Genomic DNA, 27,833 nt, shown 5'->3' on the forward strand with positions numbered 1-27,833 from the left:
GACCCACTGAGTCACTCCAGTTTTGTGTCGATCTTTGATTAAAACCCATAACCATTTGGGAACCACAAGTTTTTCCATCAGATTAGAGAAGAATGTTATTGGTACAACTTGTGTTGCAATAGTCCCAATAGCAACCATCTCTTGAAAGTGAATTTGAATGTTTGGCCATCTAAGAAACAGATTATTTTGTTGGTGTCATCCAGTGGTACTGGTTGTGAAGGTCACAAGGGGGAGTTTATGATTGCAAGTTTTATACATGGTTTGCCGAATACAAATTAAAATATTATGCAAGTGTAGAATCCTCATGGAAAGAGTGCAAGAAAGTCATGGAAAAGGCATGCAAAGCTACACTGACATTTTATATACATGTATTATTGATGAAAAATTAAATATAACAAGTTTTTTTACTCCATTGAATGAATTAAATAATTTAATATTTTTGTCAAAATTTTGAAACTTATTTCACTTGGATGGATGTACAGGGATCCCATTTAGAAAGAAAAAAATACTAATTTGATTAATTGTTAAGACATAAATTTATCAATGAGATTATTAAAGGCTATGGAGCCAAGACAACTGGATGGAGCTAGGATACATTTCAGTGCACATCACACTGAATGGTGGACTTGACACAGAGGATGGCATGGCACTATTTCAATTGTGAAATGACTACTGACAAAATGCTTCCACTGGCTATCCGATTGCAAACAAGGAACAAACTAGATATGACTAGAAGAGATGGGATATTTAAAAGGGTTTTGATTATGTGAAGCATTTTTGAACATAATTCTTGTTGCAGTGAAACAGAGGTTTGAACAGTTTCAAACAAAGCAGATAATATAAAAGTGCAGACACAAAGATTCCTTCTATACCAAAACTTCTGCAGAGCAGGCCCACTCTTTTAAAAGTGATAACTCAAGAACAATTAACAAGACATTCAATAGACTCATTCCATTATGAACTAACAGTTGACATTGTTGTTGGGAATTTTGAGAATTATGAATAAAATTAGTAGTTTATAATTTGTTTAAACCTAGAACTCATATTGGGAAGCATGATGGGAAAAATGGCCAAGAATGTAGTCCGAATAGCTAAAGCTGAAACATTCTGTTGAAAAACAGGCTTTCTTATCTATTGGGGGGAGGATAGTCCTTCGCAGTTCTGTCTAGGTTTTTATTTGTTGCAATCGTGAGATACCAGCTGCTCATGACGCTGTGTTTAGCAGGTGTCCCCCAAAGGTTAACAAATGACCTCTTTAACGAGGGGACCCCATTTAGCGAGGAATCAATCCTTCCCACAGGGCCACTGACATTTATGGTATCTATCTGATAGATATATGGTAGAGAGATTTTTACAGCAACAAGAAACGTAAGATTAAAGTTAACTACGGGGAAAGACAAAGATGGAAGGTTACAGAAACATTGATTAATGATTTATTTCCATTCCACAACTGTGTCATGAGGAGATAAAAATCTTGTAGTTACTATGGCTTGTTGAAACAGTTTGGGCTTGCTCACAGTTTCCCGATGTGCATCGCTAAGGCCTTTTAATTAACTGACTTGTTCGACAGACTTAGCAGTGATCTGTGAGCTGTTTTATTTTGTGTCTGTGCCTATCCGAGTAAAGTCAGATATGGGGTATGGGTAAAGTACAAAATTCCCTCCTACAACACAATAAGAAGATTGCAGAAACACCAAAAAAATCTTCAGACCTAGGCAAATCAATAATTAGCACGCTAAAAAAAACTAAAATTTTCGGAGTGAAAGGGTGGCAGCCATGGGAGGTAATAAATCACACCCTCAGTAGCAGTGAGGACAAAAATACTCAGGTAAAATAATATTATACAATTTTTAACCTGCTTAATTTCACATGAAGATTTTAAATTTGTTCTTGGATCTACAATAATCTAATCACCCAGTGGCACAGTGGTTCAGCAGTAAAGCTGCAGCTTTACAACGTCAGAGACCCAGGTTCTCCAGAGACCCACCTGAGGGTGTGACTTTGGGTGCAGTCAGTGTAGAGTTTGTACGTTCTCACTGTGGCCACGTGGGTTTCCCCTGGTTGCTCAGGTTTCCTCCCACATTCCAAAGTTGTGCAATTATGTTGATTAACTGGTTTCTGTAAATTGTTCCTAATGTGTAGGATAAGAAAGTGGACGGTGAGAAAGAGGGCAGCCTGGTGGCGCAGCGGTATTGCTGCCCTCCTGCGCCAGAGACACGGGTTCAGTCCTGGCCGTGGGTGATGTCTATATGGAGTCTGTATGTTCTCACTGTGGCCTGCATGGGTTTTCTCCAGGTGCGTTGGTTTCCTCCCAAGTTTGTGGGCTAATTAGCTTGGTATAATTATGTTGTCCCCAGTGTGTATAGGACAGTGTTAGTGTGCAGGGATCGCTGGCTGGCATGGACGGTGGTCTGAAGGGCCTGTCTCCATGTTGTATCTCTAAACTAAACTTATCCTATGCGCAGGCATATCATTCGGACTGTATTTGGCAACAATTCAAATGCATTTCCAAGTTCATTAACTGCATTTAACAAAGCAGGTGTTAACAATGCACAGACAGTAGCGGACTGGCCAGGGTGTCAGCTTGCCCGATGGCAAGTGGGCCCCTGATGAAGTGGGCCCCCTATATCGTGAGCCCCTGATGAAGTGGGCCCCCTTTGTCTCCTGGCAACTCATATTTTTGGACCCAGTCCGCCACTGTGCACAGAAGTCATAATCTTATTAGGAATCAAAATGAATTGCTAACTCCCCTCAGCATTTCTAAAGATTAAGATTGTCCACATGTTAAAAAACTGAACAGGGTACTTAGCTTGAAGTTTACTTATTAAAAAACTTTTTACTCCAACCATGTCTCCTGTTAGAACACCTTTTCTAATTTCAAAATTGATAAATCAAGTTGACAGTAATACAAAACTTCACATCTTCCATTTCTTAATAAATCTACAAGCTTTGCAAAACAGTGGAACCATAAGAAGCTTCTACCTAAATGGCTTCTCTCCTGTATGCGTTCGGACATGTTTCCTCAGGTCACTGAGTGTAGTAAAGTACTTAGTGCATCCTTCTGATTCACAGTTAAATGTTTTCCCCGTGTGAAGCCTTTGATGGGCTTTCAGCCTGGAAACAAAACAAAATACAGTTACTACCAGTGACTAGTTCAGAGTTGACAACCCGATGAACGGTTTTATCAATTGTTGTATCACTGATTACATCCAGCACTGCATGGAAGGGTTGTCAAAGAATCTCTCCAGAAGAACTCCCTTAAAACAACTTCTAAAAAGCATATTATATAAGTAAATTAGCATAAAAAGAAATAAGACATGTGTAACCATTAATGACACTCGAATGCTGTTAATCAATTTTGTGAACCATTAATTCACCTTGGTTATATTCCCAGGGAAGTAATTGGCCTGAGGAATTGAATATTTCCCTCTACATAATTGAAGCCTGATCTTCCAAGTGCTTTCAGTATTTTCTGTGTTTTGTATCAGACCCAGCAGTTGCAGCTTTTTTTATTATTGTTTTTCAATCCCTAGCCAGTTTTCTTTTCCCCAAAGAATGCTAAGCTTTCCTAGCACTCTCTGTTATTCTGGATTTCCATCAACCACTATCGAGTCAAATACTAGAGAGTATAGCTTTAAGCTGAAAGAGAAAAAGTTTAAAGCAGATGCGAGGGGCAAGTGAAGTCTTTTAGATAGGCACAAGCAGGGAATGGAGGAATATGGATCAAGTCCAGGCAGATAGATTTAGTTTAACCTGGCACTGTGTTCAGCTTGGACATTGTGGGCCATAAGGCATGTTCCTGAGCTGTGCTGTTCTATGTTCAATGCTAACTCTTTCTCTCCTCATTGGTGCTGACCAACCAAAGATGGCAGCATCTTTTTTTTATTTCAAATTTCTTGTTTTTATTTTTATTTACTGAGACACAGATGCCTGGTTAGTGTTACACTGCATGAGTGTTTGTCATAGTCCTCTCAGTCCACCAGTCCGAACACTTTCATGTACTTATCCCACTGTACTTTAAAATGACATCTACTCAGGGTGCTTGCTGAGAACTGTGTGCAAACAGTGGCATAGCTGGTAGAGCTGCTGCCTCACACCTCCAGTAGTGGGGTTTGATCCTAACCTGAGTGCTGACTGTGTGGAGTTTGCATATTCTCCGTGACCCTGCATTTAGAGAAAGGCGACCAACAGTCAAAATCAAAGTGAGATATTAACCTCCAGCATGCTTTCCAGTCACTGGCATTTATTGATTATGGATGGTCAAAGCATACCAATAAATATCAGATGTCACTTATCTCAGGCCACCCGAGTGTTTTCTCAGTTCTCATGATGCTCCTTGATTTGAATTAAACGATTACCAGCTTATCAGCTTCACCATGCTTATTAACCTCTCCCTGCCAGTCCTTGTTTTGTGCTTTAATGGTCATAACTAGTGCCTCACATCAGTCATTTTATTTGCTGATCTGCTGCTCTGGTTCCCACCTCACTACCTATCTAGTTTGAATCCTACTGAGTTGTAATAGTGACCCGACTTCCCAAGATAGTGATTCCCCTCCCCAGGTCCTACCTGTCCCGGAAGTGTGTCCAATCTATACCTATATAACTAAAAGTCTGTTCTTGACCGGTTTTGGCCATCTGTGCTGCGATTTCCGAGCGAACGCTGCCACCTACGGCCGTCATTTTTGGCCACCTCGCTCAGAGCCCCCCTCCGCCGTATGTGTGCCGAGGATTTTTCCCGTCGATGACAGAGATATTAACGATTTTACAAAATTCCCCATTCTCTCTGCTGCCCCTGCTGCCGGCAGGGGGAGGCACTATAACATAGAAACATAGAAATTAGGTGCAGGAGTAGGCCATTCGGCCCTTGAAGCCTGCACCGCCAACCAGGAAGTGGTGTGCCTCAATCAGTGTCTGCAAGCTGGAGGAAGGCAGAGGGTCACGTTTCTCTGAGCTGTGAATAACACTGAACACATGACTACTCAAATGTAAGTGTCCTTAGTGGTTCTAAAATGCTTGCAGAATGTGTCTATTGGTTCTAAAATAATCTCCCCCCCCCCTCCCCTCCCCTCCCCCCCCCTCTCCCCCCCCCCCCCCCCCTCCCCCCCCCCCCCCCCCCCTCCTCCCTCGTCCCCCCCCCTCTCCTCTCCCCCTCCCCCCCTTTTTTCTCCCCTCCATCCCCTCCCCCACCATTCCTCCCCTAAACCCCCTCCCCTCCACACACCCCTACTCCCTTCCCTCCACCCTCCCTGCTCCCCTCTCAGCACACCCTCTCTCTCCCCTCTTACCCTCTCTCTCCCTCCCTCCCTCCCTCGCTCCCCTCCTCCCCTCCATCCCTTCCCCCACCCTCCCTTAAACCCCCTCCCCTCCACACCCCCTACCCTCTTCCCTCCACCCTCCCTCCCCCTCCCTGCTCCCCACCTCACCCCCCTCTCAGCACCCCCTCTCTCTCCACCCCTCACCCACCCTCCCTCTTATCCTCCTCTCCACCCCCCTATCCCTCTTGCCCCTCTCTCTGTGTCTCTGTCTCTGCCCCTTCTCTCTCTGCCCTCACTCTCTACCCCCCCCCCCTCTAGATGTGACTGCAAGTTGGGGGCTATGCGTCAGTAGATAGGGTGGTATGGGGTAAAAGGAGCAAATTAATAATATTAATATAATATCAAGGGGGTAATTAGCGTGAGTGCGGGAGGAAGATAGTTAGTGTGTGTGCCGCTGCGGCCACAGAAATTAATGTTTTTACCCCTGACTTTAACAAATCAAGGCAATAAGTAGAATGGTGTGGTAGATGAACATCAGCACATGGATTGGAAACGTTTACAGCGATGTGGGCCAAATGTAGGCAAATAGGACTTGCTTAGAAGGGGCATCATGGTGGTTGGCGCGACTCACGTCGCAGCGGCCTCTGCAGTCCGTCTGTCTTTTTGTTGTTTTTTGTCTCGTTTGAATGTAGTTGTTTTTTATTTTTTTGTGTATGTGTGTGGGTATGTGTGTGGGGGGCGGGGGAAACTTTAAAAAATCTAGCCCCTGCAAGGAGAACCCGACCTTTTCTGTCGGGTCTCCGTTGTCGTTGGGGCCTAGCACCGTGGAGCGGCCTCCAGCAGGAACGACCTGGGGCTCCAGTCGTGGAGCCTGCGGACCTACTCACCATCGCGGAGCTGACCGAGTTCGGAGCGGGAGGAGCGGTGGTGGCGCGCTGCTGCGACCCGACCCCGGGGATTCGGAGGCTTACTGCAGGTCTGGCAGACAGGAACACCGGGAGCCCGCGGGTCCCTACTGGGAGACCGCTTTTCGGGGCTTCCGCAACGACGACTTCACCCGCCCGAGTTGCGGGGTTGAAGAGTACCTGGAGTGGGGCCTTACATCATCGCCCAGCGTGGCTTGGAATGTGGGACTTTGCTAGCGCCCGCAGGGGGCTCCAACAACAAGACCCGGAGCGTGGGCTTGCATCATCCGGCGCGGTGTTAATGGCCGTGGGACAATTGCCATTGCCCGCCGGGGGCTTTGACTTTGACATCGGGAGGGGAATGGGAAGTGCAGGGGGAGAGATAAGTCTTTGCCTTCCATCACAGCGAGGAGGAGATGCGCTGTGATGGATGTTTGTGTAAATTGTGTTGTGTCTTGGTTCTTTCTTGTGTGTATGACTGCAGAAACAACATTTTGTTTGAGCCTCAATGGGGTTCAAATGACAAATAAATTGTATTGTGTATTGTGAGCATGGATGAATTGGGCCGAAGGGCCCGTTTCCATACGGTATGACTGAAAAAGAAAAATGTTCCAGAGGCTAAAACAAAGAATAGATGAACAATAGATAACCAGGGAGGCACAGTGGTAGAGTTGCTGCCTTACAGCGCTAGAGATCCTGGTCGATCCTAACTAAAGGGTGCTGTCTGTATGGAGTTTGTATATTATCCCTGTGACCACATGGGTTTTCTCCAAGTGCTCTGGTTTCCTCCCACATTCCAAAGATGTGCAGGTTTGTGGGTTAATTGGCTACTGTAAATTGTCCCTAGTGTGTAGGTTAGAACTAGTGTGCGGGTGATTGTGGTCGGTGCGGACAAGGTGGACCAAAGGGCCAGTTTCTACGCTGCAACTCTAAATGAAAAGATGACTGTTTGATTTTGTTTAATGTCTAACTAAGAGACCACTGTTTGAACAATTGAAATGTAACGCTAAATTAACAACTGGTTTTGGAATAAACATGTCAATGTTGGAATATGAATTGTCAGATTAACAAGTATGTTTATGGTGTATTAGGATCCGTGACACACAAATTAGTTGGATAGTGAATACTCTGGTATAATGAGTGTTGGCTTAATGAGAATTGACTGTATTGATTGCAAGACTGACCAATTGGAAGTCTCCTATAATCTGGCATTTTGTTTTTTTTAATTAAATTGATTAGGTGCCCCTTTTAAGATGCCCCTGAGTCTTCGGACCCAAAGATTCTCCTGTGTAAATGTTTAATAACCATGCTATATCTGTTTTGTCACATAATTTTCCAGATAAAATGTTTTACTCCAGTTCAAGGAGAGTTACTGTCCACTGATGCAAAATATTATAATGAATTTACAATGCCAAATTGCCCTCAAGCCAGAAGCATTCTCCATGTAAACATATTAACAACATACCGATTACACCACCTTAATACTGTCCTCAAAAGACACGATGAAATGCATTTATATCCGTCCCTCCCTGCTCTGCGACATAGCATGCGAATACAGGAAATTTGTGTATTACACAATTCCTTGCAATACTTGGTATTGGTATATTATTTCATGTGTACCCAAAAACTCTGCTTTGCATGCTATCCAGACACCTCATACCATAAATGAGTTCAACCATACCTTTCACAAGTACATCAGAAGAAAACATAAATAAAGTGGAGAATTATAGTGTCATAACTACAGAGAAAGCATAGTTAGAAAAAGTGCAAAAGCCACAATTAGGTAGATTGGAAGAGTCTGATAACAGCGTGGATAAAACTTTTGTATCTTCTGCCCAACTGGAGAGGGGAGACAAGAAAATGACAGAAGTGTGAATTGGTCCTTGATTATGTTGGCTGCTTTCCCGAGGCAGCAAAAAGTGTATATGGAAGCGGGGTGCGCGTGAGTGCGTGAGGGGGGGGGCTGGTTGTGATATGGACTGGGCTCCACTCACAACTTACGCAATTTGTTCCACTCTTGAGCACAGCAGCTACCATACCAGAGTGATACATGTGCATCTATAGAAATTGCCAAACGTCATGGAGATATGCTAAATTTTCCTAGCTTCCTGCAGACGTTGAAGCTGTTGGGTGCTCTCTTGGCTGCAGGGTAAATTTTTATTGATATTTACACCAAGGAACATGAAACTCTCAACCACCTCCAATTCAGCACCATTTATGCAGACATTGGGGTGAATCAAAGACCAGTTCCTTTGTTTTGCTGGAATCGAGGGAAAGGTTGCTCTTGAAGCCATGCGACTAAACTTTCCATCAACTTCCCCCCTCCCACCCCGACCCACTGCAGTGGTGTACTTGTATACTTCATACTTGGGCAATTCATAGAAATAGTTTAATTTAATCCGAGCTACAACTAATTCGCGATTCATTGCTGTCTTAAAAAATATTTTAAACAGAAAAACCTCTTCTTTCAGATTGGAACCTCTAACTGAGAGTTTAAACTTTTTAAAGTTAGATTGGGCCTTGTAACTGGCTTCAACAAAGAAAACCTTGAATCATATGTTCCCTTGATTTCCTGGTTTTACAATGATTCCTCAGAAGAAAAATAAGTTGTGCAATCACATTATATCTAATTTACTGATAAAACCACAATAGTAATACTGAACGATAGAGAATTGACGCTAAGGTTAGACAAGCCACCAAGACTGAACATGTTGGAGATGACTGGTTCTATGCATTACACCCAAAGTTATTTTCCAAATCAAATGTTCTATTAGTGTTAACAGCTATGGCAAATATGAACAAATACAAATTAACAGATCGGGCAAATAACCCATCACCTCCTGAAACATTCTAATTTAGAAGGGAGAAAGTCGGATGTAAAATAACATTGAAGGATTAGGCAGTTAACCGGTCTGCCCTGGCAGATCCATTGTTTCTGCCTGCTCCTGCCACACAGAACTAATCTCCAAATACACAATTTCATCCTATTCTGCTCTTGTCGAGTCCCATCTGACCTACAGCCAATACACCTTGCATGCCCATCCACTCTTCAATAACTTTCAACTTAATCTTTACCATGAAAGTCCACCCCCTTCACAGCTCCATCCCCACCAGGAAGGTCTCAAAGCCCCCAGTTCGTCCTTGAAGAGAGGCCCAATCAGTTTCCCCCTACTAACACTCTCCTCTACCTGGCAGAACATCCTCACCCTCAACAACTTCTCTTTTGACTCCTCTCACTTTCTTCACGTTAAAAGTGTGGCCAGGGACACTCACATTGGGTCCCAACTATCCCTGCCTGTTGGTTACAATGAACAGTCCTTGTTCCAAATGTACACTGGCACCATCCCCCAACTCTTTCGTAACTACATCGATGAATGGATTGGGGCTGGCTCCTGCACCCGAGCAGAACTCGCTGATTTCATTAACTTTACCACTACCTTCCACCCTGCCCTCAAATTCATCTGGACTATCAATGAAACCCATCTCCCTTTTTTTGATCTCTCTGTCTCCAGCAAAGGGGACTAACTACCAACTGATGTCTACTACAAACCCATCAACGCCCAGTTATCTACACTCCTCCCACCCGGCCTGCAAAGACATTATCCCCTGCTCTCAATTTCAGCAACTCCACCACATAAGGTCATAAGTGATAGGAGCAGAATTAGGCCATTCAGCCCATCAAGTCTACTCTACCATTCAATCATGGCTGACCCATCTCTCCCTCCTAACCCCATTCTCCTACCTTTTCCCCATAACTGTTCCCAAGATGAGGCTTTTCATTACAGGACCTCCCATATGTTCTTTCTTCAGTAAACATGCTTTCCCCACTGCTGTCATCGATGCGTCGCTCACCCACATCTCCTCGGTGTCCTGTTGGTCTGTTCCCACTCAACACCACCCCAAAATGGAACACAAATTCCACCATTTCCACGAACCTTAACTTTGACCCTACCAGCCTTCGCATCCGACATTCCTGCCATCAACGTGATTTCACCACATCTTCCAATCCCCACACCTTTCCGACTACTGTGGAGCCCGCTCCATCCACAACTCCTTGATTCACTCATCCCTTCTCACCCAAACCATCCTCTCCCCAAGTACTTTCCCCTTAAACGTTTCCCTATACCTCCTCCCTCACACCCATCCAGGACCCTAGCTGTCCTTCCTGGTAAAGCAGAGATGCATATGCACTCCTCTAACCTCATCTACAGTATTCAGTGTTCCCAACATGGCCTCCTTTATAGCGGCAAGACCAAGTGTAGATCGTATGACCGTTTTACTGAACCCGTAAGCTCGGTCCGCCATGGCCTGTTGGATCTCCCGCTTGCTATCCATTTTTATTCCCCTTTCCATACTGTCCTGGGCCGCCTCCATTGCCAGAGTGAAGCCACACGCAAACTGGAGGAACAACACATATGGAGAATATGATTGGGGAGTTTACAACCTAATAGCATGAACATTGAATTCTCCATTTTTAGATAACTAACCAACAATCAATCTTCTTATCCCCTCTTCCTTGTGCCCCAAGACTTGTGCCCATTTCTCCCCTTTCAGCTATATTTCTGCCCCTGGCTTCAGAATTGCACCTCTTCTATCCTTATCTCACACCTTTTGTCTTTTCATCTCTGGTGTTCATCTGCCTATAACCCCTCACCAGTATTCACTGTTTTGGTTAGTCCTGGCCCTCTTCAGTCGGAAGAAGTGTCCCATCCCAAAAATATCCCCCAAACATATTCTCCAGAGATACGGCCTGACCTGCTAAGTTATTCAAGCACTGTGTGTCTTTTTTTGTATTAAAATGTTATGTACTGGAAATGAGGCAGGTATTTGAGATTCTAATCCTAATACATCAACCGTAAAATTCTTTGAAAATGATCTGCATATCTCAAATACTGATGAAACAAGGATCTAGTTTTAAGTGATCGGAGAGTGCAGCTCAAAATAACTGAGAAGGTTGGAAACTTGATAAGCATACAAATAGGTGAAAGGGTCACACCATTTAAAGCATCTTTTTTTCAGTAAGAATTTAACTTTAAATGGTAGGTAACTTTAACCTGCAGATTCTTTTACAGTATTAGACAATAGTAAGCAACCTTTTGTCCATACCAGTTAACAGTTAATTAAGTGCAAAGTTATAACCATTTATTTGAATAAGATATATTTATTGTCAAGGAAATCTGAACAAAGATGTGGTTTAAAAAGGTGCAGACCACAGAGCCCTCCATAATGTTTGGGACAAAGACCCATCATTTATTTATTTGCCTCTGTACTCCACAATTTGAGATTTGTGATAGAATAAATCACATGTGGTTAAAGTGCACAATGTCAGATTTTAATAAATGCCATTTTTATGCATTTTGATTTCATCATGTAGAAATTACAGCTGTGCTTATACATAGTCCCCCCATTTCAGGGCACCACAATGTTTGGGACACATGGCTTCACAGGTGTGTTTGTAATTGGTCAGGTGTGTTTAAATTCCTCCTTAATGCAGGTATAAGAGAGCTCTCAGCACCTAGTCTTTCCTCCAGTTTTTCCATCACCTTTGGAAACTTTTATTGCTGTTTGTCAACACGAGGACCAAAGTTGTGCCAATGAAAGTCAAAGAAGCCATTATGAAACTGTGAAACAAGAATAAAACTGTTATAGAGGAATCAGCCAAACCTTAGGCTTACCAAAATCAACTGTTTGGAACATCATTAAGAAGCTTACAAATCGCAAAGGGACTGACAGGCCAAGGAAGACCTCCACAGCTGATGACAGAAAAATGTTCTCGAAAATAAAGAAAAATTCCCAAACACTTGTCTGAACCCAATTGAGCATACCTTTTATATGCTGAAGAGAAAACTGAAGGGTACTAGTCCCCAAAACAAGCATTTACTAAATATGGCTGCAATACAGGCCTGGCAGAGCATCACCAGAGAAGACACCCAACAACTGATGATGTCCATGAATCGCAACTTCAAGCAGTCATTGCAACAAAATGCTAAACATGATTACTTTCATTCACATGACATTGCTGCAATATGGTGCCCTGAAATGGGGGAATTATGTATAAACACTTGTAATTTCTACATGGTGAAACCAAAATGTATAAAAATGACCTTTATTAAAATCTGACAATGTGTACTTTAACCACATGTGATTTTTTTTCTATTACAAATCGCAAATTGTGGAGTACAGAGGCAAATAAATAAATGATGGGTCTGTCCCAAACATTATGAAGGGCACTGTAAATGTAAGTTGCTGAAACAGAATGCAACATACAAAGTACAAAAGAATGAGCTGCTGCAAGAATTGATCAGGTCGGGTAGCATCTGTGGAGGCAAAGGGTCGATGTTTTAAGTCGAGACGCTGCTTGAAGTGTCACATTTGTAAGCACCACAATACCATTACTGAACCTGATGCATGGGACAATTTAATTCCTCACAATCACTTGCAATATATACCATGAAAATATAAAATTGTTTTAAAAGAAACAGTCGGACAGTTGTTGAAAAAGGAAATGTCTACTGAGAACTAAATCTTATGTAGACACTCATTTATTTTTCTCTCCCTACAAAGCTCAAGTGGCTCACCCAACGTTCCCTCATCACCAATGTCTCCGAAAAATTGCTGCACACAAATGAAACCCACGCTTTAAACATTAATTCAAGCAAATGCCCAAGTTCTTTGTTATTACTTGTTGCAGTCCGTCAAATTGGCTAATATGAAATTGAGTGAAAAGATACAGAATGTCAGCGAATTGAGAAATAGACCAAAAACAATTTCCTTACATTATTTTAGCACAACTAACATCACTGTCCTCGCGTTCAAAATGTGACTAATTTCTTGATATGCATTGATTCAGCCACTGTTGAATCCATCTTGTTACTCCACCATTAATACCCAACCATTGAACCTTCTTAACCAACCTTCCATGAGGAACCTTGTCAAAGGCCTTACTGAAGTCCATATATACAACATCCACTGCTTTACCCTCATCAATTTCCCGAGTAACCTCTTCAAAAAATTCAAGAAGATTCGTCAAACATGACCTTCCAGGCACAAATCCATGTTGACTGTTCCTAATCAGACCCTGTTTATTCAGATGCTTATATATATTATCTATATATTAAGTATCCTTTCCATTAATTTGCCCACCACTGACGTCAAACTAACAGGTCTATAATTGCTAGGTTTACTCTTAGACCCCTTTTTAAACAATGGAACAACATGCGCAGTACGCCAATCCCCCGGTACTATTCCCGTTTCTAATGACATTTGAAATATTTCTGTCATAGCCCCTGCTATTTCTACACTAACTTCCCTCAATGTCCTAGGGAATATCCTGTCCGGACCTGGAGACTTATCCACTTTTATATTTCTCAAAAGAGTCAGTAGTTCCTCTTCTTTGAATCTCAAAGTTTCCATAGCTACTCTACTTGTTTCCCTTACCTCACATAATTCAATATTCTTCTCCTTGGTGAATACCGAAGAAAATAAATTGTTCAATATCTCCCCATCTCTTTTGGCTCTGCAGATAGCTGTCCACTCTGACTCTCTAATGGACCAATTTTATCCCTTGTTATCCTTTTGCTATTAATGTAGCTGTAGAAACCCTTTGGATTTACTTTCACCTTACTTGCCAAAGCAACCTCATATCTTCTTTTAGCTTTTCAAATTTCTTTCTTAAGATTCTTTTTACATTCTTTATACTCCTCAAGCACCTCATTTACTCCATGCTGCCTATAATTATTGTAGATCTCTCTCTTTTTCCGAACCAAGTATCCAATTTCCCTTGAAAACCATGGCTCTTTCCAATTTTTACTATTTCCTTTCAACCGAACAGGGACATAAAGATTCTGTACTCTTAAAATGTCACCTTTAAATGTCCTCCATTTCTCTTCCACATCTTTCCCATAAAACAAACTGTCCCAATTTACTCCTTTTAAATCCTTTCGCATCTCCTCAAAGTTAGCCTTTCTCCAATCAAAAATCTCAACCCTAGGTCCAGTTCTGACCCTCTCCATAATTATATTGAAACTAATGGTATTGTGATCACTGGTCCCGAACTGTTCCCCAACGCATACCTCTGCCACCTGACCCGTCTCATTTCCTAACAGGAGGTCCAGCACCGCCCCTTCTCTAGTAGGTACTTCTATGTATTGCTGCAAAAAACAATCCTGCACACATTTTACAAACTCCAACCCATCCAGCCCATTTACAGAATGTGTTTCCCAGTCTATGTGTGGAAAATTGAAATCTCCCACAATCACTACCTTGTGCTTACTACTAATATCTGCAATCTCCTTACATATTTGCTCTTCCAATTCTCGCTCCCCATTTGGCGGTCTATAATACACCCCTATAAGTGTTGCTACCCCTTTCCCATTTCTCAGTTCCACCCAAATAGCCTCCCTAGACGAGCCCTCTAATCTATCCTGCCAAAGCACTGTTGTAATAAGCAATGCAACACCTCCACCTCTTTCCCCTCCAATTCTAACACACCTGAAGCAACGAAGTCCTGGAATATTTAGTTTCCAATCACTGCCCTCCTGCAACCATGTTTCACTGATCGCCACAACATCATACTTCCAGGTGTCAATCCAGACTGTAAATTCATCCACCTTTCTTACAATGCTCCTAGCATTAAAATATACACATTTAAGAAACCCACCCTCTCTTATTCTCTGTTTATTGTCTTTTTCTTCTCTCTCCCATACAGGCAGCATCCATGGAGCGAAGGAAATAGGCAACCTTTTGGGACCAAACCCCTTCTTCAGTCTCAAGTAGGGTTTCGGCCCGAAACATTGCCTATTTCCTTCGCTCCATAGATGCTGACTCACTCAATGAGTTTCTCCAGCATTTTTGTCTACAATATGAAAAACAAGTTTGATTTTTACTTATTCCCTCAGGTTAATGAAAGTAAAGCTCCTGTTGCACACATGCCAACAAACAACTCAGGTGTCTGTCTGCCTACATAATTTAAAGGCAACATGAGCACTCGGTAATGCTTAACCTGCAGGATTAAAACAAATAAAAACAAGAAATAAAGATATTGATAACTAAAGTTAGCTCCCCTTGGATACCAGCAGCTAATTCAGATTCTGTAAGCAGGTGCAGCATTGTATTTTGCACAAGCAAGTTAAATTTAGCATTGCAAAACAGAAGTAGCAAAGCTGTATTCAATTTCTGGACTCCTATCACTAAATATCCCATTTGGAAAAAAGACAAATATACTGAAGGAAAAGGAGAGCCGAATTAAAAATAAAATCTTGCAACTTAACTGAAGGCAAGAGAGCATTTGTATGAATCTAGAACAAAAGCAGTATGTTGAAAGGACTCTGAAGGCAAAAAGTTGACACTTTTCGTCGAGGCATTGTATCAGCACGAAAAGGAAAGATTGTCAGTATGTAGCAGTATATAGGGGGGGTGGGGGGAGTGAGACAGAAGCTGGTGGGTAACTGTTGGAACCAGATGGGTGACAGTTGGAACGAGAATGAGAGGCAGAAGGAACCAGGATGGATGAAGAGGATGGAGTGATGAACAAAGGGAGAAAAAGCCCAGCGGTAGAACTGGTGCCTCAGAGCGCCAGAGACCAGGGTTCAATCCCAACTTTGGGTGCCGTCAGTGTGGAATTCCTATGTCCTCCTTGTGACAGCATGGATTTTCTCCTGGTGCTCCAGTTTCCTCCCACATTCCAAAGACGTGCAGGTTTGTAAATTAATTGCCCTCTGTAAATTGACCCTAGAGTGTAGGATGCAAGAGTGGAAACTTAGAACTACTGGATGAGTGATTGATGGTTGTTATAGACTTGGTGGACTGAAAGACCTGTTTCCAAGCTATATCACTAAAACTAAAATTTGGTTGATAGTTGAATGCATTCAGGAAGAGAACAGTGGAGGTGTAGTTAACCCAAAATTGGGAAATACTAATGGATGCAAGCTACCCAAGGGAAGTGAATTGTTGTTTTCCCAATTTAAATTTGGCCTCTCTGTAACAATGGAGAAGGCCAAAAACTGACAGATAGGTGTGTGATGTGGGAAATTCTGAAAATAAGGAAGGTGAGTTGTCTGTAATATATTTAACCTAAGAGTTTACATACTAGAAAAGCATGATGGAACAGAGGCCAACAGAGTTATGGGCCTGTCCCACTTAGGCGACTTTTTAAGGTGACTGCAGGAGACTATGCAGTCGCCGCATGGTCGCCACATGTTCGCGGGTGTTTGTCGTGGAGTCGCCTTCATGGCCGTGAGGAGTTCCCGCATTCTGGGAGCTAGTTGCTGCCTCATTATGGTCACCGCAATTTTTTCAACATATTGTAGGTATGTTACAAAACCTACCTGAATCGTCATTGGGAATCTGCCCACAGCCAGGTCCGCGATTTTGGCGCTGTTTGGAGGGGGCGGGTTTAAAACGCGATTTTTACTAGGCTGTACTAATCGCACATGTTCAGCCTAGTAAATCATTAACGAAAAATCGCTGCAAGACCCGGTCGCAAAAGGTATTATTAGTTTTATAGGCCTCGATAATATAGTTCTAATAGTTTTAAAATTACTGTCTCATTCCGCAACCTCTCGCAGCCCCAGGGTTTTATAAAGCAAACAATTAAAGGTATGTACCTTATTTTTACATTAAATGGGGCATATATATAACCCTATATATCAAGTTATCTATAGCGAGTAGTTCATTTTGGGCTTTTTATATCCCGCAGTATTTTTCTCGGCATTTGAGGGCACTAATCCAGCGCGATGTCAACGTTCTAAACCAGCGCGTTCACATGAACCCACTAGAAAGCCGATTTAAATGGGCATTTATTTACAGCAATTGGACACTAAATTCCTTCCATTTGGCCTATAAATTAATGTAAATTAGATATAAAAATCATGTTATATTGTGAATTATTTGTGAATAATCTTTGGACACTTAGGCTATTTAAAAATGTTAATCTTTCCTTAAGAAATGGGCTTTTGACTATCCAAGATCACAGCTTTTTTGTAATGTCCATTGAAAATCAATAGGGAACAAGATGCTAATTTCCGAGTATGAAAATGGTCATAACTTTTTTAATACTTGAGATATGAAAGTGAATTTGGTGTCAAATTAAACTTATTGTTATGCTTTATCTGATGGGATAAATTGCAGACTTGATTTTTTAAATCTCAAAATTTTGTAACATTGCTACATATTGCAAAATTAGCGGCAACCAGAATGAAGCCGCCATGGAGAGTGGTGGGAATTTTCGTGCTGTAGGTGGGTCGCCAGGAGGTCGAAGGTTCTCATAGGATGTAGCCGGTGCTGACCGGTGAATTTCATTGGCTCATAGGGGGAAAAAAAAAACTGTAAACAGTAGTTTTCAGAACCAAGGATAACCGATTGGTAACGTTAATGTCCGCCGAGCTTCACAGCCGTGTATCTTTGGCTTCTTAAAGGTTGTCTCCACTCATTCTACCCCCACCCCCCCCCACTCCTTTAAAGGACTTATGTAACCCTTCCCGTACACTGTGCTTTCACCGTCTTAATTACAGCGACAACTTTCCTGTTCTTCGCGGTGGTTGGCTGTATCACCGTGTTGCTCCAGCGCTTTGTGTTCTGAATGCTCACTGATGTTCTGCCTTTGGAGAAGAGCTGGGCGCCGGGAAATGGAAGAAATACACGTGTGGACACCATTAATTATGGTGGCTCCTGAACGAGGATTTTTTGTAAGCGCACATTTTAAAATGAGTTTATTAACTAGCAGGTCTGGACAACTAACTTTAGGTCAAGACTAATCCTTCATTAAAAGTCCAGGTATTATTAAATTCTATTTTAAAGAGTGAAATTGAAAGAATTGCAGAAATGGGTAAAATATGCGACCTACGTTCTTTGTGGCAACTTTTCATTTTTCAAAGCATAAGACATAGGAGCAGAATTAGGCCATTCAGCCCATCAAACCTACTCTGCCATTCAATCATGGCCGATTTATTTTTCCCTCTCAACCCCATTCTCCTGCCTTCTCCACTTAACCTTTGACATCCTTACTAATCAAGAATCTATCAATCTCTGCTGTAAAAATACCCAATGACTTGGCCTCTACGGCAGTTCCACAGATTCATCACTCTCGGGCACAAGAACTTCCTCCTCATCTCCAATCTGAAGGTACATCCTTTTATTCTGAGCCTGTGTCCTCTGGTTCTATACTCTCCCATTATTGGAAACATCCTTTTTACATCCACTCTATCTAGGCCTTTCATTATCCGATATATTTCCATGAGATCCCTCCTCTTTTTAAACTCCAGCGCGTACAGACCCAGAGCCTTCAAACGCTCCTCATACGTCAACCCAATCAACCCTGAGATCATTCTCGTAAACCTCCTCTGGACCCTCTCCTGAGCCAGCACATTCTTCTTCAGTTATGGGGCCTAACTGGTATTTAATAAATACACACCCCTCTCTTTCCACCAATCAAAATACAAACACATTATCAATTTATACAACAGAAAATTGTTCAATCACAAGTCACTGAAAATAATAGAAAATCTGCAGTTAACAGAAAATGTTAGAAACATTCAGTAGATCAAGCATTTGTGGAAAAAGAAACCAGATTCATTTTACACATCCTTTCACAACCAAGTCGTGCTGTGCAAAATACGTGTACATTCAGGGATGTACTGAAAATAATTTAACTTTAAAACTTGAAGGTCTGAAGTGAAATCTAGACAAACCCAGTAGAATTTAAGTTAGTGACTGAATTCTCCTGGTGAATCCACCCAAATAAAATTGTAAGTTGAATTTAATAAACAAAGAACAATGCACTCATTTGGGAGGTCAACCTTTATGCTAATTTAATATTTTTTACAGGATTAAATTTACTCAAAACAGGTTAAACTTTATTATATTTTGAATTAACCAGCATCATTTAGCCAGGGATTAAGTATAAAGTTATGTGAGAAAAACTCACTACCTTTCATTAACTAAGGCGGCTTTTTATAGACAATAAAACATTTGTGGATTCTAGACCAGATCGTAAATGGATTGACACAATTCATCCAAATAACAACCACTTACTCAGTGTAACACAGCAGTACACCAGTAGAACTGCAGCGTTAATCAAATTCTGTGAATATCTGGATACGGCATTCAGACATGGATGAGAGCATACTCATAGTTGTAATCAACTTACCTATATAGTGTGTTAAATGCCTTTTCACAACCCTGTACGTCACATTCAAATGGCTTTTCCTTGGTATGGACTCTGACGTGAATTCTGAGGCTGTAAGAGGTGAGAAAGGCCTTGCCACAGCCTTGCTGGTTGCAAACAAAAGTGTATTCACCCCTGTGAGTCTTCTGATGTGTCCGTAGATTCCCTGCTGTGCTATACGTACGTGGACAGCCTTCAAATGTGCACTGATATCGTTTGACCTATGTGCAGAAAAATGTTAAAAACTTCAAATTACCCAATTTCCATTTGGAATTTAAGCACATCATTTAATATGTTTTAAAGTTAAAATCAACCATACAACTATCAACTTTGCGACGAAAGGCAACAAATTGAATCTTAGGTATTAAATGTCTTGATCGCAATCCACAAATGTTTGCAATTGGAAGAATTCAAAGGAAATGCAACTGTGCAGGTAGTCAGTCCATGCAAGCCACCTCCAAGATTCAACATTAAAGACATATTAGCAGGTCCAAACGCCATTCAATAGCAGAAATATTAAAACAATGGAAAATAACCTGAACTACCAAGGTAGATCAATAAGATCCTCCAAAACATAGCTGTCCCCATAGCATGCAAGGTCTGATACACTGGTCCTTCTTGCTCTTGCTGGTTAAGCTATCCAAAAAAAACATTTACTGCATAAGGACTACAGTACTTAAAGTGATGACTTAACACTATTGTCTGGTTTTGAATGGAGCACACATCCCATGATTAAATAAAATTTAAAAAGTCAATCACAGCAGTAGAGAAATGAAACTACTGCCTCAGCACATTTCCAAGAGAACAGCTTAAATACAAAGTATGTGGGTTGACATTTATTCACCTAAAACAATGAGAGTTTATCCTGATAACACTTAAAGATTCAAGAATCTCGGTTTACCTTTACCAACAACCGTGTACTGCTCCCACCAGTGAAAACATTTATTGATTACAAGGACTTTGAAAATGTCGTTCCCCTTAGTGATACATTCATCAGCATAGACAATTCAGTGTTGCTGCCATAAGCCCACATTTGAGATGTTGCAATTCAGATTCTTATCATTGAATCCAGTCATAATTCAACATGTTGCAAACATTCCCAAAACAAATAGTTTCAGTTGCAACATTTCTACTTTTAATTTATATTCAAGAACAAAATCAAAAGTGGCATTTCAATGCATTTACGGAATTGTTGTAATAAGTGGGGCTACCTTCCAAATGAATCATTGAAGCGAGGATCAATTTGCTTGAATTAGCAAATAAGAACAAATCAAAGCATTCGAAGAACAGCAGTAAGTTCTCCTCATGTCCAAACTAATAAGCCTCCCACAGGCAATACCCTCAAACCCAGCAAACGAGTTACTGGATCTGACGTGCACATATCAGCGGCAATCTCTGCAAACAGAATGGCCACAGATTTGCACTACTACATTAGGAACAATTTGAGCATTTCTGCTCACATGGGAAGACCCTCACAACTTTTTCTTCGAAGATGGACACAAAAAGCTGGAGTAACTCAGGTCAGTCAGCATCTCTGGAGAAAAGAAATGGTCCTTTTTATTTTTATTCCTTTTCTCCAGAGACCCACTGAGTTACTCCAGCTTTTGGTGTCTATCTTCGGTTTAAACCAGCATGTGCAGTTCCTTCCTACACAACTTTTTCTTCTGTCTGATTCACCAGAAATTGATGAGCAAATCCATTCCATATGCCAGGAAAGCAACAAGATGCAGGCCCATTTGGTAGATAAATACGCACATTCCAAAAGATTTTAGAATTGATCTTGTGAGAAGCTTCCTTCCATAACCATCAGGAAGCTAAAGGGGTACTGTGTAACATACAGAGGTCTGGACATTGAGAAGTGATTGGTAATGTTTTCCCATATGTGGGAAATCCAGTGACAGAACACCAACTTTCAGCTGCCATTCAAGGGCAGGTCATTGCTGGTGTATGGTTCCCCTTCTTCTCCATGGACCGCTACATCTACAGGAGCAGAAGGCAGATTTTATAACTGTTCAATATCATTGTGTTTCTTTTCATTAATCAACATGATTAAATTGAAATGGTGCTTATTTAAATGTTTATGAATGTTTATTAATGTCTGAAACATTCAAGCTCTTTATTAGCCTGATTCAGTCAATTGCCAGGGTGGGAGATTGCAACCTTCATGTGGTCCACTCTGTTTCGACTAATGCAATCAACCCAACGTGCACAAACAAATAGAACAAGATGACCTACAACCTTAGGCTGTGCACACCATACACAATAAGAAGTCAATTGCCAAAACATGGATGACCAGAGCTTACATAGATAATGTTTGGGGCAAAGACCTATCATTTATTTATTTGCCTCTGTGCACCACAATTTGAGATTTTTAATAAAGAAAAAAAAAAATAAAAAAAAATCGCATGTGGTTAAAGTGCACATTGTCAGATTTTAATAAAGACCATTTTTATACATTTTGGTGTCACCATTGAGAAATTACAGCAGTGTTTATACATAGTCCCCCCATTTTAGGGCACCATAATGTTTGGGACACAGCAATGTCATGTAAATGAAAGTAGTCATGTTTAGTATTTTGTCGCATATCCTTTGCATGCAATGACTGCTTGAAGTTTGCGATTCATGGACATCATCAATTGCTGAGTGTGTTCTCTGGTGATGCTCTGCCAGGCCTGTATTGCAGCCATCTTTAGCTTATGCTTGTTTTGGAGGCTAGTCCCCGTCAGTTTTCTCTTCAGCATATGAAAGGCATGCTCACTTGGGTTCAGATCGGGTGATTGACTTGGCCACTCAAGAATTGGCCTTTTTTTAGCTTTGAAAAACTCCTTTGTTGCTTTAGCAGTATGTTTGGGATCATTGTCTTGCTGTAGAATGAACCGCCGGCCAATGAGTTTTGAGACATTAGTTTGAACTTGAGCAAGTAGGATGTAGAATTCAGAATTCATTATGCTACCACCATCAGCAATTGTATCATCAATGAAGATAAGTGAGCCAGTCCCTTCAGCAGCCATACATGCCCAGGCCATAACATCACAGATGAGATGGTATGCTTTGGATCTTGGGCAGTTCCTTCCCTCCTCCATGCTTTGCTCTTGCCAACACTCTGATATAAGTTAATCTTCGTCTCATCTGTCCACAGACCTTTTTTTCCAGAACTGTGGTTGCTCTTTTAAGTACTTCTTGGCAAACTGGAACCTGGTCATCCTAATTTTGCAGCTAACCAGTGGTTTGCATCTTGCAGTGTAGCCTCTGTATTTCTGTTCATAAAGTCTTCTGCGGACAGTGGTCATTGACAAATCCACTCCCGACTCCTGAAGAGTGTTTCTGATCTGTCGGATTGGGGATTTCTTTTATTATAGAGAGAATTCTTCTGTAACCAGCTGTGGAGGTCTTCCTTGGCCTGTCAGTCCCATTGCGATTAGTAAGATCACCAGTGCTCTCTTTCTTCTCAATGATGTTCCAAACAGTTGATTTTGGTAAGCCTAAGGTTTGGCTGATGTCTCTAACAGTTTTATTCTTGTTTCTTAGTCTCAATCAAACAACCTTTATTGTCATCTTGCAAAGCAACAATTGTACAGTGCAAAATGAGAAGACGTTTCCCAGGGAATACCGGAGCATCGCACATGAAACTTAAAACATTTCACACACAATAACAGTAAAAACAATCCAGTCCCTGATGAAACAGTATAAATAGTTAAAAACAGGTAAAACAGCAACATTAAAATACAGTTAAAACGATCATTAAAATGTCCAGGGCAACTCATTTGAGTGGCTAGTGCCAGAGTTATTAAATTGTCAGTGCAAAGCCGCAGAATCAGGTGGAGTGACTGTTTAGCAGCCTCACAGCCTGTGGCAGGAAGCTGTTTAGCAGTCTGGTAGTCCGGGCTTTGATGCTACAGTATCTCTTGCCTGATGGCAGGAGATCCAGGTGTGTGTGGAGGGGGTGCAGTTAGTCCTTAGCTATTCTCAGAGCTTTATTCAGACAGCGGCTCTGGAACAGTTCTTGTACCGAGGGGTAGGGAGACGCCAATGATCCTCTCTGCTCCCCTCACTCCCCTCTGCAGAGCCTTCCTGTCTGAGCAGTTGCAGTTGGAGTACCACGTGTTCATGCAGTTCGTGAGTACAGATTCCACCGTTCCCCTGTAAGAGAGGCCCAGGGAGCCGTTGGTGAGAGGGGAGGAGTACCTGCGCTGTAAGTATAAAATACACCGCGGGGCTTGTTTCCACAGAGGCCCAGGGAGCCGTTGGTGAGAGGGGAGGAGTACCTGCGCTGTAAGTATAAAATACACCGCGGGGCTTGTTTCCACAGAGGCCCAGGGAGCCGTTGGTGAGAGGGGAGGAGTACCTGCGACCAAATCGCCAACGTTCCAGAGAAGGAGTCTGGGGGAAGCCTCTGATTGGTTTACATTTTTACATTTCTGCCTTTAGGTTAAGGATTCTGGGAGTTAAGGGTACAGTATTTATTAGTAAAGTTTAACGGATAAAGTTTTGTGTTTTTTTAATATTTAATATAGTTAAATTGGGAGTAGGATATGTCGGTGGAGATTGGCCCCGTGGTTTGCTCAGCCTGCAACATGTGGGAGATCAGGGATATGGTCGGTGTCCCTGGTGACTACGTTTGCAGGAAGTGTGTCCAGCTGCAGCTCCTGGCAGACCGCATTGAACGATTGGAACTGCGGTTGGATTCATACTGGAGCATCCACGATGCTGAGAAAGTCGTGGACAGCACGTACAGCGAGTTGGTCACACCGCAGGTAAAAGGTAAGAGGACAGAAAGGGAACGGGTGGCCAATAGTCAGCAAAGCAGCAGGCAGGTAGTGCAGGAGTCCCCTGCGGTCATCTCCCTCCTAAACAGGTATACCATTTTGGATACTGTTGAGGGAGATTGCTCATCAGGGGAATGCAGCAGCAGCCAAGTTCATGGCACCATGAGTGGCTCTGCGGCACGTGAGGGGGGGAAAAAGAGTGGAAGGGCAATAGTAATAGGGGATTCAATTGTCAGGGGAATAGATAGGCGATTCTGCGGCCGCAAAAGAGACTCCAGGATGGTATGTTGCCTCCCTGGTGCAAGGGTCAGGGATGTCACTGAACGGCTGCAGAACATTCTGGAGGGGGAGGGTGAACAGCCAGTTGTCGTGGTGCATATTGGCACCAACGATATAGGTAAAAAAAGGGATGAGGTCCTACAGGATGAATTTAGGGAGCTAGGAGATAAGCTTAAAAGTAGGACCTCAAAGGTAATAATCTCTGGATTACTACCAGTACCACGGGCCAGTCAGAGCAGAAATAGGAGGATATTGCAGATGAATACGTGGCTTGAAAAATGGTGCAAGGGGGAGGGATTCAAATTTTTAGGGCATTGGAACCAGTTCTGGGGGAGGTGGGACCAATACAAACAGGACGGTCTGCACCTGGGCTGGAATGGAACCAATGTCCTTGGGGGGGTGTTTGCTACTGCTGTCGGGGAGGATTTAAACTAATGTGGCAGGGGGATGGGTACAAGAGCAGAGGGGCAGGGGGTGTAAAATGAAGGTAGAAGAAATAGGTAGCAAGGTGAAAAGTAAAAGTGGCAGGCAGACAAAACCAGGGCAAAAATCAAAAAGGGCCACTTTTCAACATAATTGTATAAGGGGTAAGAGCGTTGTAAAAACAAGCCTGAAGGTTTTGTGTCTCAATGCAAGGAGTATTCGTAATAAGGTGGATGAGTTGAACGTACAGATAGCCATTAATGATTATGATATAGTTGGGATCACGGAGACATGGCTCCATGGTGACCAAGGCTGGGAGCTGAACATCCAGGGATATTCAATATTCAGGAGGGATAGAGAGAAAGGAAAAGGAGGTGGGGTAGTGTTGCTGGTTAGAGAGGAGATTAACGCAATGGAAAGGAATGACATTAGTTTGGAGGATGTGGAATCGGTATGGGTAGAGCTGCGAAACACTAAGGGGCAGAAAACGCTGGTGGGTGTTGTGTACAGGCCACCTAACAGTAGTAGTGAAGTTGGAGATGGTATCAAACAGGAAATTAGAAATGCTTGCGACAAAGGCAAAGCAGTTATAATGGGGGACTTCAATCTACATATAGATTGGGTGAATCAAATTGGCAGGGGTGCTGAGGAAGAGGATTTCTTGGAATGTATGCGGGATAGTTATCTAAATCAACATGTAGAGGAACCAACGAGAGAGCTGGCTATTTTAGACTGGGTATTGAGTAATGAGGAAGGGTTAGTTAGTAGTCTTGTTGTGCCTGGCCCCTTGGGCAAGTGTGACCATAATATGGTTGAGTTCTTCATTAGGATGGAGGGTGACATTGTTAATTCAGAAACAATGGTTTTGAACTTAAAGAAAGGTAACTTTGAGGGTATGAGACATGAATTGGCCAAGATTGACTGGCAAAGGGGGGGGGGGGGGGGGGGGGGGGGGGGGGGGGGGGGGGGGGGGGGGGGGGGGGGGGGGGGGGGGGGGGGGGGGGGGGGGGGGGGGGGGGGGGGGAGGGGGGGGGGGGGGGGGGGGGGGGGGGGGGGGGGGGGGGGGGGGGGGGAGGGAGAGGGGGGGGGGGGGAGAGGGGGGGGGGGGAGAGGGGGGGGGGGAGAGGGGGGGGGGGGGGGGAGGGGGGGGGGGGGGGGGGGGGGGGGGGGGGAGGGGGGGGGGGGAGGGGGGGGGGGGGGGGGGGGGGGGGGGGGAGGGGGGGAGGGGGGGGGGGGGGGAGAGGGGGGGGAGAGAGAGGGGGGGGGGGGGGAGAGGGGGGAGAGGGGGGGAGGGGAGGGGAGGGGAGGAGAAGGGGGAAAGGGGGGGAGAAGAGGGGGGGGGGAGGAAGAGGGGGGGGGGGAGAAGAGGGGGGGGGGGGGAGAGATTATTTTAGAACCAATAGACACATTCTGCAAGTGTTTTAGAACCACTAAGGACACTTACATTTGAGTAGTCATGTGTTCAGTGTTATTCACAGCTCAGAGAAACGTGACCCTCTGCCTTCCTCCAGCTTGCAGATACTGATTGACGCACACCACTTCCTGATTTTATAGTCACTCCCCCCTGCCGGCAGCAGGGGCAGCAGAGAGAATGGGGAATTTTGTAAAATCATTAATATCTCTGTCATTTTTCATCGACGGGAAAAATCCTCAGCACACATATGGTGGAGGAGGGCTCTGAGCAAGGTGGCCAAAAATGACGGCCGTAGGTGGCGGCGTTCTCTCAGAAATCGCAGCACAGATGGCCAAAACCGGTCAAGAACAGACTTTTAGTAATGTAGATAGATTGTCCCTGAATCTGGCAGCACAGTCATGTGTGAGCAGTGTGAACAAGAGTGGCCTGAGCACATAGCCTTGAGGGGAGCCAGTGCTCAACGTGATCGAGCCCAAGGTGTTCTTGCCAACACGGACTGACTGCGGTCTCTCTTTCAGAAAGTCCAAGATCCAGTGACACAGGGTTTATTTGGCCTCATAATGGCTTATTTGACTTTCATTGGCACAACTAGGTCGTCATTTTGATAAACAGCAATAAAGGTTTCCAAAGGTGATGGAAATATTGGTGGAAAGACTAGGTGCTGAGAGTTCTCTTATATCTGCATTAAGGAGGCAATTAAACACACCTGAGCAATTACAAACACCTGTGAAGCCATGTGTCCCAAACATTATGGCGCCTTGAAATGGGGGGAACTATGTAGAAACACAGCTGTAATTTCTACATGGTGAAACCAAAATGTATAAAAACACCCTTTAATAAAATCTGACAATGTGCACTTTAACCACGTGATTTGTTCTATTACAAATCTCAAATTGTGGTGTACAGAGGCAAATAAATAAATGATGGGTCTTTGTCACAAATATTACGGGGGGCACTGTAGATGCATAGATACATAGAAACATAGACAATAGGTGCAGGAGTAGGCCATTCAGGCCTTTGAGCCAGCTTCGCCATTCAATATGATCATGGCTGATCATCCACAATCAGTACCCCGTTCCAGTCTTTGTCCCATATCCCTTGATTCCGTTAGCCCTGAGAGCTCTATCTACCTCTTGAGTTTCTTTCCGCTCTGCTGCATGATGGTTCTGACAATTGGATGGCCTTTGCCACAAAGGGTTTCATTGACCACATTGGAACCATCTTTGTTGGGAAAGTGAAGACAGCAGATTCACTTGAGCTACGTGCCTACCTAAGGAGAGAACAAGCACACGCAACTCGCCATTCCCAGAAAATTCTGGGATGATGAAATAGTCGAAGGATTAATCTCCACATTTCCATGAGGTGTGTCAGAGTACAAACAAAACATTTACTGTAGTGACTGGTTTAATTTGTCCTTTTGCCCTGGGTTTGGTGGGGTGATAAAACAGTATCAGGAATACAATTTAGCCTTCATCTGGCAGAGAACGAATTTCAAGGATCTTCTGACATATTAGCAATCTAATACAACAATTACTACGCTGGAGTTTAGAAGGGTGAGGCTGTTCTCATCAAAACCTACCAGATAATGGATGGCCTAGATAGAGTGGACAAGGAAAAGATGTTTCCAGT

General features: G+C 43.0%; 1 protein-coding gene across 2 annotated transcripts in view; it reads right to left on the reverse strand.

The window, feature by feature from the left end:
• Window positions 1-27,833, reverse strand: part of mtf1 (metal-regulatory transcription factor 1) — a 61,753-nt gene that overhangs the window by 24,043 nt on the left and 9,877 nt on the right. For both annotated transcript variants that reach the window (XM_055656070.1, XM_055656069.1), the window contains 2 exons: window positions 19,305-19,543; window positions 2,983-3,114 (listed from right to left, as the gene is read on the reverse strand). In XM_055656070.1, the coding sequence (XP_055512045.1) occupies window positions 2,983-3,114; window positions 19,305-19,543 (371 nt within the window). The remainder of the gene's footprint in view (window positions 1-2,982; window positions 3,115-19,304; window positions 19,544-27,833) is intronic.

This window comes from Leucoraja erinacea, chromosome 26, assembly GCF_028641065.1.
Source record: "Leucoraja erinacea ecotype New England chromosome 26, Leri_hhj_1, whole genome shotgun sequence".
Lineage (NCBI taxonomy): Eukaryota > Metazoa > Chordata > Chondrichthyes > Rajiformes > Rajidae > Leucoraja > Leucoraja erinaceus.